This window comes from Hyperolius riggenbachi, chromosome 11 (assembly GCF_040937935.1).
Source record: "Hyperolius riggenbachi isolate aHypRig1 chromosome 11, aHypRig1.pri, whole genome shotgun sequence".
Taxonomy (NCBI): Eukaryota; Metazoa; Chordata; class Amphibia; order Anura; family Hyperoliidae; genus Hyperolius; species Hyperolius riggenbachi.
Window position 1 is genome coordinate 76,319,759 of NC_090656.1, and position 15,761 is coordinate 76,335,519.

Below are 15,761 nucleotides of genomic sequence, written 5' to 3' on the forward strand. Positions count from 1 at the left end.
CCCGGACCAATGAGTTCCGGGCAGCGCTATGGGCTGGATCGGAGACGTCTGAAGTCAGGACGTCGGCTGACATCCATGACGTCATTCCGATCGTCGCCATGGCGACAGGAGAAGCCAAACAGGGGAGTGCGTTATATACGCGTTCCCCTGTTTGCTATTGTTGCCGGTGACGATCGAACTAGAGGGACACATGCGCCCTCTAGTGGAGTTTCATGTAGCTACCACTCTGGTAGCTTTACATGAAACATAAAAAAAAAAAATTTTAAATTGGATTTCTGCAATTTTTGCAGAAAAAATAAACCGCCAAGGAGGTTAAAAATCATCTTTTTATCACAAAACCCTGTGAAACATTACTGTCCTAACTAAAACGCTGCATCCCCGCAGCTGTAATTTAACTAAATCCCCCCTCCCTCTCCCCCGCAAAATCCATGACTTTCTTGGTCGTGGATTTTGCTGCTGTTAGAGGCAAAGCTATGAGCTGCAGCTCTGCCTTCATTCGAGTCTATCAGCGGCGGATCTCCGCCTCTCCCCTGCCCCCTCAGTGAAGGAAGATTGGGCCGGGCTGATAGACATGCTGAAAGGCAGAGCTGCGGATCATAGCTTTGCCTCTCACAGAGTTTGGGGGGATTAAGTAAGATTACAGCCGCGAGGAAGCAGCGGTTTAGGTAGGGCAGGGATGTAACACAGGTATTTGTAATAAAAAGAGGATTTTTAAGAGACTTCAGAGTCTCTTTAATCTTTCAAACTTTAGTTTGAAGCTGCAACAGTACAAATTTCTTCCAAGTGCCCAGGAGCACTCACAGTGGCTTTAAAGAGAATCTGTATTGTTAAAAATCGCACAAAAGTAAACATACCAGTGTGTTAGGGGACATCCATTACCCTCTGTCACAATTTTGCCGCTCCTCGCCGCATTAAAAGTGGTTAAAAACAGTTTTAAAAAGTTTGTTTATAAACAAACAAAATGGCCACCAAAACAGGAAGTAGGTTGATGTACAGTATGTCCACACATAGAAAATACATCCATACACAAGCAGGCTGTATACAGCCTTCCTTTTGAATCTCAAGAGATCATTTGTGTGTTTCTTTCCCCCTGTTCTCATGCACTGAAGTTTCAGGCTGCTCGTTTCTTCCTGCAAACAGCTTTGCCCTTGTCTGTAATTCTTTAGTATGTGAAAGCCCAGCCAGCTCAGAGGACGATTTATCCAGCTTGTAAAAGATAAGAGAGAAGCTGCTCTAATCTAAATAATACACAGGCAGTGTGCATAGAGGGGCCTGGAAGGGGGAGTTCATAGCAGAACCACAACACTGAAGAACTTGGCAGCCTTCCAGACACAGGCCGACAAGTCTGACAGGGGAAAGATACATTGATTTATTACAGAGACTGTGATAGTAGAAAGTGCTGCAGTAAGCCAGAACACATTAGAATGGCTTTTGGAACTTGTAGGATGATAAAAAACAGGATGCATTTTTTGTTACGGAGTCTCTTTAATGCAGGAAAGTGTGCCTAGGTCCTCACCCCAGTACCAAGGGGTCACAACATAGAATCTCGCCAAAGGACCGGCACCACTCGATGTATTTATTGGCATCAATATGATAGCAACGACAGACGCTGTTTCGGCCCCCATGGGCCTTTATCAAGTTGCACAGGATCATGTGGCAGCCCTGTGCAACTTGATAAAGGCCCATGGGGGCCGAAACAGCGTCTGTCGTTGCTATCATATTGATGCCAATAAAGTTATAAAGAGCTTCTAAATACATAGAGTGGTGCCGGTCCTTTGGCGAGCTGCAACAGTACAAGACTTTAAACGTTAAACGTAACCCAGAATTTTCCTGTCTGGTTCATAAATCTGCACAAAGCAGGATGTAAATTATTTTCATGTATATTTACCTGCTTTGAATAGCGTCGACTTTCAAATGTTGGCTCTTCCTGGGAAAAAAAAAAAAAAAAAAACCATTTAAAGCTGACCTACAATTTACCGGGCTACATAAAAATAAATATATGCTCACCAACAAAATGGCTTACTATTATTTTTTTTGTTTGGTTTGGTATCTTTCTTTGTTTGGTTTGGATCCCAATCCTGGATGCTTCATGTAGAGTCCAGGGAGAAACAAGACAACAGAAAACATTGCCATCTATTGGGGCATTTGCGTGCGAACCAGTAAACAATTGTACCCGGCGGCTGTCCATTCACTTGAATGGACAGCGCTTAAACGGCAAGTGGCACGGCCGTCGCTTAACGCCGCAAAAACGTGCATCCGAAACATGGCTTAAAACTAACATTTTCTTACCTATGGTGTACTCTGTGCATGTGCCCATACTCCTTGTTTGCAAAGGGGTGTCCCCAGACACACTCCTCTGGCATGCCCGTGGCTTAAGGAGCGAGGGACACTGAACGAGCTCAAAAGATTTCTGATAGGCGCATTTGAATCTGCAAAATTGTGAGTGCACTACGTTTTAATAATTTTAATAAAAGAAGGTTTTACACTATGTCTGGCCCTGTTTGAGCCCTAGGAGAATTGCCAACAAGGAAGCAAGGTTGATGTCATCTGAAAAGTGTTTGTTGCTGGTCTGTGTTGGGTCAGCCTGGCTGTGTGGTCAGAGGCTTTATTGATTTCTTGGTGGTGGTGCACTGGGTGCTGATGTGAGAACTGGGAGCACTGGTGCAGTATTATCACACCTCGGCCATACAGTATTACACTATTGTAGTGCTTTTGTCTTTTATGCTTGGAGCGATTAAGGGAAAGGACAACATAATCAAATATCGAGGAAATACTGGCTGGGCCACAAGCGTGATTTGGCTGATCCTGAGAGGGGCAGCTGACACATCTGGTGAGCGTATACTGAAACTATATACTACAGGAAAAGCGTGGAACTTTATCTATCCCTTAGAAGCTTGGAAGAAGTTTTATGTGGACGGTTTGTTGCTTATTGCTTTTGAAAGGGACATTTATCAGAATAATTATTCACTAGTGGAACATTAACTCTACATTTCACAACTTGTAAATTATGCAAATGTCTTGTCAAATTTAAGTGCAGTCTCCTGTAGAGCGCCCTGTTAAGTATCCCAATATTTTTTAGTATGTGGGCAAATAGCTTCAGGAAGATTCTGAAGCTATTTGTTATGTTTGTAAGTTTGAAGGCGGGAGACAGATTGTGGACTGCCTGCTGGGATAGGGAGGGGGGAATCATTACTGTGTAGGAGAGAAGGCTTCTGTAGGAGGGGGGGGGGGGGTAGATCGTGTGGGCTCAGCGGTTTCTACAGTAGCTCGCGAGCCAAAAAAGTGTGGGCACCCCTTCACTAAATGATATCTTAGCCTGGTATCTCTATCTAGTTCAAAATTAAGGGAACTTTTGCACAGTATTCTCATCTTTCAAGTTTCACCTGTGCTAGGAGTTCTAGAAATGTGGTAATTTGCCCAGAGGAAAAATGCCACTAAAGTCTCTTAACCGGTTTTGTCAATTCATCAAAACTAGGGAACTGATGGATTAGGAGCAGTTCAAGGAGCTCAAAAGGTTGCCCAATCCTGGCTGCCAGAATGGATAGGAGCAGACGGTATAGTGTCTGCTCTGATGGTCTGTTGGGATCTGGTTGGAGCCTGTAGCAGATAGGATACCACCATAGGCTATATGGCAAAATACAAAAAAAAGAGGCACAGGGGAACAGAGGTGACACAAAGTGGGACAAATGAGACACAAAGGTGACCTTGTTCCAACTTCAGAATGGATTCAGGTTAAGAACGGACATACAGTCCCCATCTTGTTTGTTAACCGAGTACTACCTGTATTTCACTAGTCACTTTATTAGGTACATCTTGCTAGTACTGAGTATGAGCTGTTTTGCCATCACAACTGCCATCATTCTTAATGGTATTCCTCAGAGATTTTTTTTGTCCATATTGACAAGAGAGCATCATGCAGCTGGTTCCACCCACATCATGTCCCATTTTTCGCCACTGATTATGATGATGATCTCTCCTTTTTCTCTTCTGTCCAAAGCTCTTCTTCCCCCCTCCTCTCTCCCTCCCGTTTAAGGGTACGTTTCCACTCGAGCGAATCTGCATGCGTTTCCTGCATGCAGATTCTCTCAACCAATACAAGTGGATGGCGCCGTTTCCACTTGTCAGGAATTCTGTGCGGCTCGCTATGCAGAAAAAATCTGCACAGCAGAGCCGTCAGAATTCGCACGCCGCACACCCGCACGCGAATCGTCAGTAATGTAACTAAATAGGAAAACCGCAAGCTCTTTAGTCTTGCGGTTTTCCCAGCGTTTCCGCGTGCAATTTCGTCTAAAAACCCATGTCAATGCTCGCCGGCATTGACATGGTTAAAATCGCGTCGTTAAAACCGCGGGCGATTCCGCGTGAAAATTCGCATGGAAACGTCAACGAATCCGCAACCGGATTCGTTAACACAGTTTCCGCGAGCAAATCGCGCTGCTCAAGTGGAAACGTACCCTGAAGCTCCTTTTTCTCTTACTCCTTCAGCTTGCTGCAGGGGAATGGGGTGGGGGAGTAGAGTAGGCCACAAATTATGTGCCGCTTGGGGACACGACTTTTAAAGCACACCAGAACTTAGAGGGATATGGAGGCTGCCAGATTGATTTCCTTTTACACCATACCAGTTGCCCAGGATCCTGCTGATCTGTTTGAATGTAGTAGTATCAGGATCACACACCTGAAACAAGCATGCAGCTAATCCAGTCAGAAACACCTGATCTGCATGCTTGCTCAGGATCTAAAAGGTAGGTACACACGTCAGATAAAAGTCTTTGGAAAATGAAAGATCACAGACCAATTTTACCCCCTTCCATGTAGTATGAGGGCCATACTCTGCACAGTGCTGAACTCCTCAGCAGATAAAAATCTTTGCAAGATGCTGCACACAAAGATGTGGTACACATGCAACAGATCAGTATCTGCAAAAGATCTGTTACTGCAAAAGTTCCGTTCCTGCAAAATGCATTCAAAGTCTATGATATCTGCAGATCTCATACACACCTTGTTTAACGGACAATTATCTGCAGATCAGATCCACCAGGATGGATCTTCAGATAATTGTCTGATCTGTAGATGAATGTCCGTTAAGCAAGGTGTGTATGAGATCTGCAGATATCATAGACTATGAATGCATTTTGCAGGCATGGATCTTTTGCAGATACTGATCTTTTGAATGTGTACAGCATCTTTGTGTGCAGCATCTTGCAAAGATTTCTATCTGATGGGGAGTTCAGCTCAATAGAATAGACTGTGTAGGTATGGCTCTCATACTACATGGAAGGGGGTAAAATTGGTCTGTGATCTTTCATTTTCCAAAGACTTATCTGATGTGTCTACCCACCTTAAGGCTTAATGTTATTGTGGAAGACTATCAGCAGGACAACAAACGGCAATCTCATCCGAGGGATCCAGATCCTCCGAGAACTGGAGGAAGAATGGCTGCCAGCCTCTGGATCCTAGGGGAGGAGAGTTGAAACGCCTGCTGCTCTGTCTCTGCATACCTCCCAGCAGCTACCCCAAGTCAGCCTCTGGATTACTGCTCCTGGCTTCTTTTTCCACCCAGAGCCTGACTCTGGGTTACCACCAAGGAGATTAATGGCTGCTATGAGTCTTGTAGACTAAAAATACTTGGCTGTATTTTTCTTTTTCTTCCACAGCACCTTACACACAATATCAAACTTTTCACATAAATTATTGTCCCTCAGAGGGGCACGTTTAATCATAATTAAATCTGCTCAAAATCGATAATTTAATAACTTATTGAACAATCCATGACCTTTAAGTTACCATCTTTACATAGAAAACAGGAGAATTTAATTTTGTGGGTGACAATCCCTCTTTAAGGGCTTGTGCACACCAAGAGCGGTTCGGAGACTTTTTAAAAACGTTTGCGGTTTGAAATCCGCTTGGCTAATGTGTTTCAATGGGATGGTGCACACCAGAGCGATTTGTTTTTTCCTTAAACACAACTCGGGTCCTGCAGCATTTTTGCGGATTTTTGAGGCGATTCTGCCTCAATGTTCAAGTATAGGAAAGTGGAAAATCACTAGATCAGAGCGATTTTCCAAGCGTTTTTGTTACAGAAGCTAATAGGATAACAGAGGCGCCAATAGGATAAAAAACACTAAAAGAACTTAAAAACCCATCTTGGTAATAGAGGAGGCAGTGGTGGACTCACCCCCTCCAAGCAGAACACACGACTGTGGATTTTCAGTCAAAACAATTTTATTGGATACTCCAAATAAAGTGCAACGCGTTTCACGGAATACAAACCCGCTTCATCAGGCAATAACAGATAGGAGTAAACAGCATCTGCCAGTATCTCAGAGGCGCTCAGTGTTGAGGATACTGGCAGATGCTGTTTACTCCTATCTGTTATTGCCTGATGAAGCGGGTTTGTATTCTGTGAAACGCGTTGCACTTTATTTGGAGTATCCAATAAAATTGTTTTGACTGAAAATCCACAGTCGTGTGTTCTGCTTGGAGGGGGTGAGTCCACCACTGCCTCCTCTATTACCAAGATGGGTTTTTAAGTTCTTTTAGTGTTTTTTATCCTATTGGCGCCTCTGTTATCCTATTATCTACATCAAGTCCACCCTTGATGGAGGGTTGTACCCTTCCTTCTTCAACTACAGAGAGCGACTTTTTAATCCTGAGTGGGGTCAGGACAATCTCCCCACCTGCTTTGACAGTGGTTGCCTACTTGGTAACCCTGGTTTGTGAGTATTAAATTAATATTATTACTCTATCAATTATACCTTACCAGTACATACTACACTATATTGGGCTCTTGGTGTTCTCTCTTTTTCTCTTGTTACAGAAGCTGTTCAGTTACAGCTCTACTGTAACAAAAAAATAAAATATGCTACACTGCAACGCTCCAAAAACGCTAGGCGTGTGTAGAAAATAGCTTTGCCTAGAATCGCCCTGAAAAAAAACGCTAGCGTTTGGAGATACTCTAGCGTTTTTTGGTGCGTACTGGGTCTAAGGCAGTTCTGATGGCAAAAATGTCATACCCAATACCAGAAAGATGTATTTAATATAGTGACTAGCAAAATACAGGTAGCACCCAGTTAATGAACAAGATAGGGACGTAGGTCCATTCTTAACCTGAATCCACTGTCACCTCCAGGGCTGTGGAGTGGGAGTCGGAGCCATTTTGGGTACCTGGAGTCAGCGGTTTCATAAACTGAGGAGAAGAGTCGTATCATTTTTGTGCCGACTCCACAGCCCTGGTCACCTTTGTGTCTCCTTTTGTCCCCCTCTGTGTCACCTCCTTTTCTCTGTGCCTCTTTTGTCCAAGCTTTCCCCCTCAAGGAGGCCCTGACTGTGCTGCCTGTGGCCCTGGCCCCTCCTGCTGTTCTCACATGGCCCCGATCCAGCGCTGATTCTCATCGCTCTCCTGCCGGTCGCTTAGCTCCGATCACCATGGTTACTTCTGGCTGGCGCCTCTGGCGTATTGAGAGAAGCCGGCCGTAAGTAACCATGGTGACAGGACACAAGGAGAACGTTGAGATTCGGCGCTGGATTGGGTTTATGAGTGTATGGCAGGAGGGGTCAGGGGCTGCAGAAAGCACAGGGCAGCCCAGTTCGAGGTCCGCCAGAGACAGTGAGGCCTCAAGCAGGGGCCTGCCTTGCTTGTACCCTGGCGGTGCCCCTGATGGGGCCCAGTGTGGATCTGTTGCAGCTACTCCAGCTGGATTGCCTAATAGACAACATTTCAAAATAGGATTAGCAACAAACCTCATTTTCTTCCGTGTTTTCAGTTCCATTATCCAAAATATTATTGCTGAAACAAAAAACAGAAAAAAAATTACACGTCAGATCCTTCAACCACACCTGTCAGACACATGCTACAACAGTTCCTGGGCAACTAGATGCAAAAAATTTCAGCATGCATTGCAAAATCGTATGCACCGCCTGCTGTTTTTGACTGGCACAATTCCAAGCTGCATACAATCTGCCTGCAAGTCAAAATTATACACCCAGAGCCCAGACAAGCAAATGGGGTGGCCATCACCAAAGAGATGATTGGACCAATGATAAGCCCCATCTACACGATACGATTCTTTGTGCGATTCAATTACAATTCTATTTACGATCCGATTAAATCCGACATGTCCGGTCGGGATTCGATTCGATTCAATCTGCCATTATTTTGCAATTGCAAATCGGATTGAATCGAATCTCGATCGGACATGTCGGATTTAATCGGATCGTAAATAGAAACATAATCGAAGTGCACAAAGAATCGTATCGTGTAGATTGGACTTTAGAGTCAAATCACACATAACATTTATTGTATAAAACCACAATATTAGATATACGACACTCACATTGCGGATTCTGTATGACGGAAACCCGGGATCAATGAAAGTGCCTTGAAGCACATATAGTACCAATGATATGCAAAAACAATAACTCAAAAGTAAGGGGCTGAGGTCAATTAGGAAACAATATAATCATATAACTCTATCTGATAATAGGAATCCTCATGCACTATGCCAACGTAATGTAATAGGCAGGGCCGGGACAAGGCTCCCCAGCACCAGAGGCTGAGATTCCAAAGTGCCCCCCCCCCCCCCCCCACACACACACACACACACACACACACTGTACATACACACAGACACACAGATACACATACACTAACACAAATATGTACACACACACACTTTATACACACACACACACTTTGTAGACACACACACTGTACGCACACACACACACACACACTCTGTACGCACATACACTCTGTACACACACACACACACACACACACACACACACACACACTGTACGCACACACGCACACACACACACACACACTATACATACACTGCACACACACACACACATTTATAGTATACACACACACACTATACATACACTGCACACACACACACACATATAGTATACACACACATACACACTCTCTCTCTTTTTGAAAATCCCACCCCCCTCTTCCATACCTGCTTCCAGGCATCCAGCTCTGTCGCTCTTCCCTCAGACATCCAAAGGCATGACGTGACCTTTACTCACATTACTGCTCTGCTCTCTAATTGAAGACTATCAGGGGGGGAAGCCTCCCCCTCCCGTCCAGATCAGCCACAGCTCAAACATGCAGCGGGCTTCTTGTAAACAGGCAACTGTGCAGGAAGCCTTTACATCAGAAGACGGCTTCCTGCTGTTGCCTAGCAACGCAATGCTATAGCCGTGCCTGTCATCACTCTGATGACAGCGCGGCTGTTAATGGGCAGGCACTGCGCTCTAGGTAGCTGACACAGAAACTAGGGGACAGGGAGAAGATAGAACACAGCGTCAAGCGCCAGGCAGGCGGGAGAGATCCCAGAGAAAGTCGGCAGGCGGGCGGGCAACCAGGAAGAGGGCAAAGCAATGCGGGGTAGCATGCAGCGAGGACAGCACACAGGAATGCGCCCTCCCCCTGCTCCGCCCCGAGGCTGGAGCCTGTCCAGCCTCTGCCTCGGCCCGGCCCTAGTAATAGGATAAGCAAAAAAGAGGATTGGCTCTTTGGTGCATGAAGATAGAAAAATATACTTTATTACAGAAATTATAATACACATATGATATATTCATAGAAAAATACCATTAACCCCTCATTATCCCTATTTCAATACAAATATATAAAATTCAATAAAAACAATACAAAGGAATAGGGCTAACATTCCACATGACTCCCTGACCCTTCTTAAATGGGGCTGCAGTCCCCACTGATCCTGAAAAAAAGGGGAGGGAGGGGGGAGGGGAAGAGGGAGTGGGTGCCAGGATCAAAAAACAGGAGATGCTGGTAAAAATTGACTGAAAGATATCGTATTCCACTAGATGAGTAGTCACTAGGACACAAGCACACACAGTTGCCTTGAAGCAGTGACCCCCCCCCCCCACTCGCAGGGGTCGTTAGTAAACGATATAATCCTGAAAGGATGTTGTCCAGAAGAGGCCACAAAAAGATCTTTAATTGAGACAGAGAATATTTCCTTGATGGCAAAAGGCAAACCAGCCGTTAGATTATGTCATCAAACATGGCAGCATGTGACATATGCAAAGACACAAAGTCTGTTTGTTGGTTTGAAAAGGCATATAATGATGTTCCAGCATATGTGTAGCCAAACATGAGCATGATAAAGCACAGGCACAGCAGGACAATAAGCCTCTAGTAAATAGTTCAAGCAGTGGAAGCAGAGGCATAAGCGTGTTCAGCCATAACGTGCAGCATGTAGAAATCACACAGCCAGGTGGCACCCAGCATAGTTACCAGTCCCTCTAGAACATGTCCTCCATAACACCAGCTGGAGAAGGATCAGTCATGGGTCAGGGATGATGGTGGAAAGGAGCCCAGCGCTGCTATACACCTGACATGTTTCGCCGCTCCTGGCGGCCTTTTCAAAGGCAAAGCAGCAAAGTGTGGAAGGCCTGACACCATAATGGCGTTCTTAAACCTCCCCATGTGACCAGCTCCCTCCCCCCAGCCACAGGCAACGCCCCCCGTTTCGCCTCACCACACACAGGGAGGCGTGGGCGCATCGTCACTGGAGCGCATGACGCGCTCCAAGGCCGCAAAGCCGTATGCGAGCATGTGCCAGAAGACGGACGCTCGCAGATTCGCACCACCCAATCAAGAGGCCCGAACATGCATCCGGCTCGCCGCTGAGACGCATCATGCGTCCCATCTCGGTTATGTAGCTGCTCCTAGCTGTTTTGGCTGTTAGAGACAGCTGTAAATAGCTATTTCCTGTATGTGAACCTTGTTACATTGTAACAAACTGCCAAAAGTACTGCGGTCCCAGAGCTTCTTGTGGGAGGGGTTTCAGCCCAAAATCAGTCATACAGCGCCCCCTGATGGTCTGTTTGTGAAAAGCATTATATTTCTCACGTAAAAGGGGGCATCAGCTACTGATTGGGATAAAGTTCAATTCTAGGTTGGATTTTCTCTTTAAAGTCTGAAAACCACTGCGCCAGCATTGCCCTGTCCTCACTTCCCCTGATGTCACCAGGAGCGCACGGCGCAAGCACAGACCATACTGGGCCTGCGCAGTATGCTCCTAGTGCCATCAGCGGGAGTGATGACACGGCAACGCAGGTGCAGTGGTTTTCAGACTTTAAAGTCTGAAATTCCAGAAGTGAAAAAGAGGCGGGCCCGGAGCATTAGGGAGTGGCTGCCCGGGCACAGGATGTCTGTGGGGGACCATTAGAAGCCCCGGGTAACTTCAACTCATTTTCCCCTGAATCCCCTACAGTGTCCCTTTAAAGGCAACAAAAAACAAAATATAGAAAATGTTATCACTCTGTACATACTTTTACCTTACGAGGCATATTTTCATTTCAAAACAGTGTCACTTGAAACGGAAGTGTAACGACAGCTTAAACTGAACCCGATATGAAAATAAACTGATGAGATAAACAACTGTATTTGTAGTCCTACACACACACATTTTTTTTTTATCCCAGGTTTATTTTAGGGCTCGTTCTCACTATCGCGAATCTGCATGCGTCCAACGCATGCAGATCCGCACATGTAATGCAAGTGGATGGGCCTGTTTCCACTGTAGCGTTGTTGAGGTGCGTTTTTTTCAGCGGTAAAAAAACGCACAAAAGAGCCAACGATTTCGCCTGCGTCAGGAATCCGTACGAATCGCCGCTAATGTATTTAATAGTAAAAACGCATGCGTTTGTTACATGCGTTTTTACCCGCGATTTCGCACCTTTTTCAATTTTATTTAGCCCTGGCAGTGTCATGGTTAATTTCGCATGGCACCCTGCCATGCGAAATCGCATGCGAAATCGCGGGTAAAAACGCATGCGGAAACGCATCCGCATGCGTTTTTACAAGCGTCGGAATGCGGCCGAAATCGCGTCGCAACAGTGGGAACGAGCCCTTAGATTTAAAAATTTACAACGTAGATTGAATGTTTTGTTGTCTCTGCTCAGTGTGTAACCCATTAAAGTGAACCCGAGGTGGGGTTCTGACAATGAAATCCGCATACAGAGGCTGGGTCTGCCTATACAGCCAAGCCTCTGTTGCTATCCAGATCCCCCCCTAAGCCCCCCCTGCGCTCTGCGATCACCCATAAATCACAGCCGCGCTGAGCGGGCTGTGTTTACCTCTGTATTGTCAGTCTCGGCTCTCCCCCCACCTCCTGCATAGCTCCGGTCCCCACCCGCGTCCCTTCCCTCCAATCAGCGGGGAGGGAAGGGACGTGGGCGAGGACCGCAGCTATGCAGGAGGTGGGGGGAGCAGCAGACTGACAGTACAGAGGTAAACACAGGCCGCTGTGACATGCTGCGTGTCGGCAGCACGGCTGTGATTTATGGGTGATCGCAAAGCGCAGGGGGGGGGGTTTATGGGGGGATCTGGAAAGCAACAGAGGCTGGGCTGTATAGGCAGACCCAGCCACTGTATGCGGATTTCATTGGCAGAACCCGACCTCGGGTTCAGGGTCAATAGTTCATGTAAATTCAATCTCTACCTGCTCTCAGAATATGTTGTATTCTGCCAGGAAAACTTTTATGGCTATTACTGTGGTTTGCAATCTTGGAAGAAATACAGGGCAATCTTGGAAGAAAACCTCTTGGAGTCTGCCAAAGACTTGAGACTGGGGCGGAGGTTCACCTTCCAGCAGGACAACGACCCTAAACATAAAGCCAGGGCAATAATGGAATGGTTTGAAACAAAACATATCCATGTGTTAGAATGGCCCAGTCAAAGTCCAGATCTAAATCCAATCGAGAATCTGTGGCAAGATCTGAAAACTGCTGTTCACAAACGCTGTCCATCTAATCTGACTGAGCTGGAGCTGTTTTGCAAAGAGCGCCACACTCGTCTGCACAAGGACACTGTTGCTCCTGCCTGTATAAGTTTTTTGCCTGAGGAAGCGGGCTTGTGACCCGTGAAACGCGTTGCAAACTGTTTTTATTAGGAGTACTTATTAAATTTAGTTTTCTATATCATACACGAAGCAGTGCTTGTGTTTGTTGTTGGGTGGGTAGGTCCACCCTTACCACCCACACCTTTTATTGATTTTAATTGGTACTATTTTTACTCTATTGGCGCCTCTGTATACTACATTATGTTTTATCTTAAATGTTTGGAATCACGGATGATTTTCGTTCCACTTCTCACTTGTACACCACTTTGTATTGGTCTTTTACGTGGAATTCCAATAAAATTGATTCATGTTTGTGGCAGTAATATGGCAAAATGTGGAAAACTTTAAGGGGGCAGAATACTTTTGCAAACCACTGTATATCAGTGATGTTTACTATATTCCCAATAAGGTACCAAAGACAGAATGTGTCACTTCCATTCCTAGAAGTTAACTCTTTCAGGCAGCAAAACAAAACAAGTGAAACAGCCTGTTTTTAATGTTTGGCAATGTACATCATGTCACCTTGAGTACTCTTTAACAGACGTATGTGATCAATTTGAACCACACTATAAAAAGGCTGTACATGTGCCAAACAGCCTGTTTGAATGCTCTTATTCGGTTCCATGTACAAGTTATTGGTTGTAGTTAATTTGTGGTTGCTTGGGTCGCATTTGCTTTGTTTAACCTATCCTAGGTATGATCACATACAACCTAAACTAAAACACATCTAACACTGAACATGTACCTTTCAGGAAAAGAGGCAAGATCAATCTTTGTAGTGTCTGAAAAGGAAAATACATGAATTACACATCAGAAGTAGAAAAAAATGATACATGAATTTAAAAAATATATAATCCATGACTGGACTTTTTGCTGATGTGCGTACAGCTTTTTATTAATTGATGGCTATGTCTGAGATTTCCGTACCATCTGATGGGTACAAAGAGGAGCAAAAAAAAAAAAAAAAAAAAAAAAAAAAAAAAAGAGGAGGTCGGTTTTAACCCTTTACCAAACGAGCCAATTTTTTTTTACCCTCGGAATGGGCAAGAATATCATTCATTCAGCCAACCCACCCATGACAGGATCCCCTCCAAGTGTACCCGTCCTACCTTCAGTGTCAGACGGTGGGGTGGGTTTAGTGTTGGTTAAGGCTCTCTCCTCTGGTGTAGCACTATTTAGTTGGTACAGCACGGCATCGACAATGGGCATCACCATGGCAGCAGTAGAAGTGTTGCTCAGCCACATAGATAACAGGGATGTGCAGCTCATAAATCCTAGCAGCAGCCTTAAAACAAAATAAGAATTGGGAAAAATGAAAAAAAGAAGTGGCAACTGCCACAGACAACAACCCAACAACCCCAGAACCCCCCCCCCCCAAAAAAAAAAAACAACAACAAAAAAAAACACTAAAAAATAAAAACTATGAATTAAACTCTATAGGCCTGATTCACAAAGCTTTTCTGTTAATTATCTCACCTTTTTTATTAGCTCACCTTAAATGACTTAACTCATGGTGTACTTCTTATCTCACTTAACTCATGGTTTAGCTTTCCTTATTTGACATAACTCATGGTTTAGCTTTCCTTATTTGACATAACTCATGGTTTAGCTCTCCTTATTTGACATAACTCATGGTTTAGCTCTCCTTATTTGACATAACTCATGGTTTAGCTCTCCTTATTTGACATAACTCATGGGTTAGCTCTCCTTATTTGACATAACTCATGGGTTAGCTCTCCTTATTTGACATAACTCATGGGTTAGCTCTCCTTATTTGACATAACTCATGGGTTAGCTCTCCTTATCCATTTATCTCATGAATTATCTCTCCTTATTTGTTTATCTCATGCATTAGCACTCCTTACAGTTAAGGTGAAAAATAAGTAACCTTTGTGAATCAACCCCTATGTCCCTTGTGGTTACATGGAACCTCACATGAGGGGATACTAATATCTTTCTGCATTTATGTACTGGAAACATGCAGCCCTTACGGAGTACACCGAATACAGTCTAATGTCCCAACCATTGCAATATTCATAATGTCTCTACCATAGTCAAGGGCTAATTTGGGGGTCAATCCAGTTAACCAACTGCAACCAAGCTCAATAGACCACCCTGCAGTGTTAGGGAGTCTTGCCTAAGACTCCTTTCTAAACAGGAAAGAGGAAGACACTAAAGAAAGGCATGACTGCACTTTAAATATATGGACAAAATAGGACAAGGGCTGAGTGTAAAGCTGCATACATTTTTAATGTAAGTTTTGGATCCCTGCAAAAAAGAGCGATCTCCCTCCTGATAAGCAGCTCCAGCAATACACTCTGCTATGATACGTAAACCACAGCGGGCATGTGGAGAAGGCTGTTCATTTTTATAATACAGATAACAGTCACATTTGAATGGTAAAACAATAATTTTGTCTGGAGCTCTGCACTCTATAAAGGAAGTTGCATTTCCAGGTATAGGCCATTGGCAAGCTATCACAGCAATCACAGATCTATTCGCACATCTGGATCATAACATCATTGTGTAAGGCGACACCAGCCTAAGTGACGTCTGGTTTCCCAGCAATGGACATGCAGCAGCCGGAGGCTCCATAGAGGTTCTGCAGAGCTGGCCATACACATCTCTAATTAAATGTAGATTGCCAAACCAGACGGCAAGCAAATTAAAAGCTCCTAATTTTTGGCTCCCTTGAGAAATCATCTTAAGTGCATTTAAAGAAAAATGCTTTAGATCATCAAAAACACAAGGCCATTTACTGCTCCCATTGCAATGCTCGGCTTGCGCTATAGGAAAATCTAAAATACATCATGTTATGCCGAATTTAAAGGACAACTGAAGTGCGAAGGATATGGAGGCTGCCATATGCATTTCCTT

General features: G+C 44.7%; 1 protein-coding gene across 1 annotated transcript in view; it reads right to left on the minus strand.

The window, feature by feature from the left end:
- The window catches only part of LOC137538657 (solute carrier family 13 member 1-like), a 69,126-nt gene that overhangs the window by 27,190 nt on the left and 26,175 nt on the right, over positions 1 to 15,761 (minus strand). The window contains exons 4-7 of the mRNA XM_068260936.1: positions 13,994 to 14,169; positions 13,630 to 13,666; positions 7,741 to 7,786; positions 1,889 to 1,927 (exon numbers count right to left, since the gene is read on the minus strand). Coding sequence (XP_068117037.1) covers positions 1,889 to 1,927; positions 7,741 to 7,786; positions 13,630 to 13,666; positions 13,994 to 14,169 — 298 coding nt within the window. The remainder of the gene's footprint in view (positions 1 to 1,888; positions 1,928 to 7,740; positions 7,787 to 13,629; positions 13,667 to 13,993; positions 14,170 to 15,761) is intronic.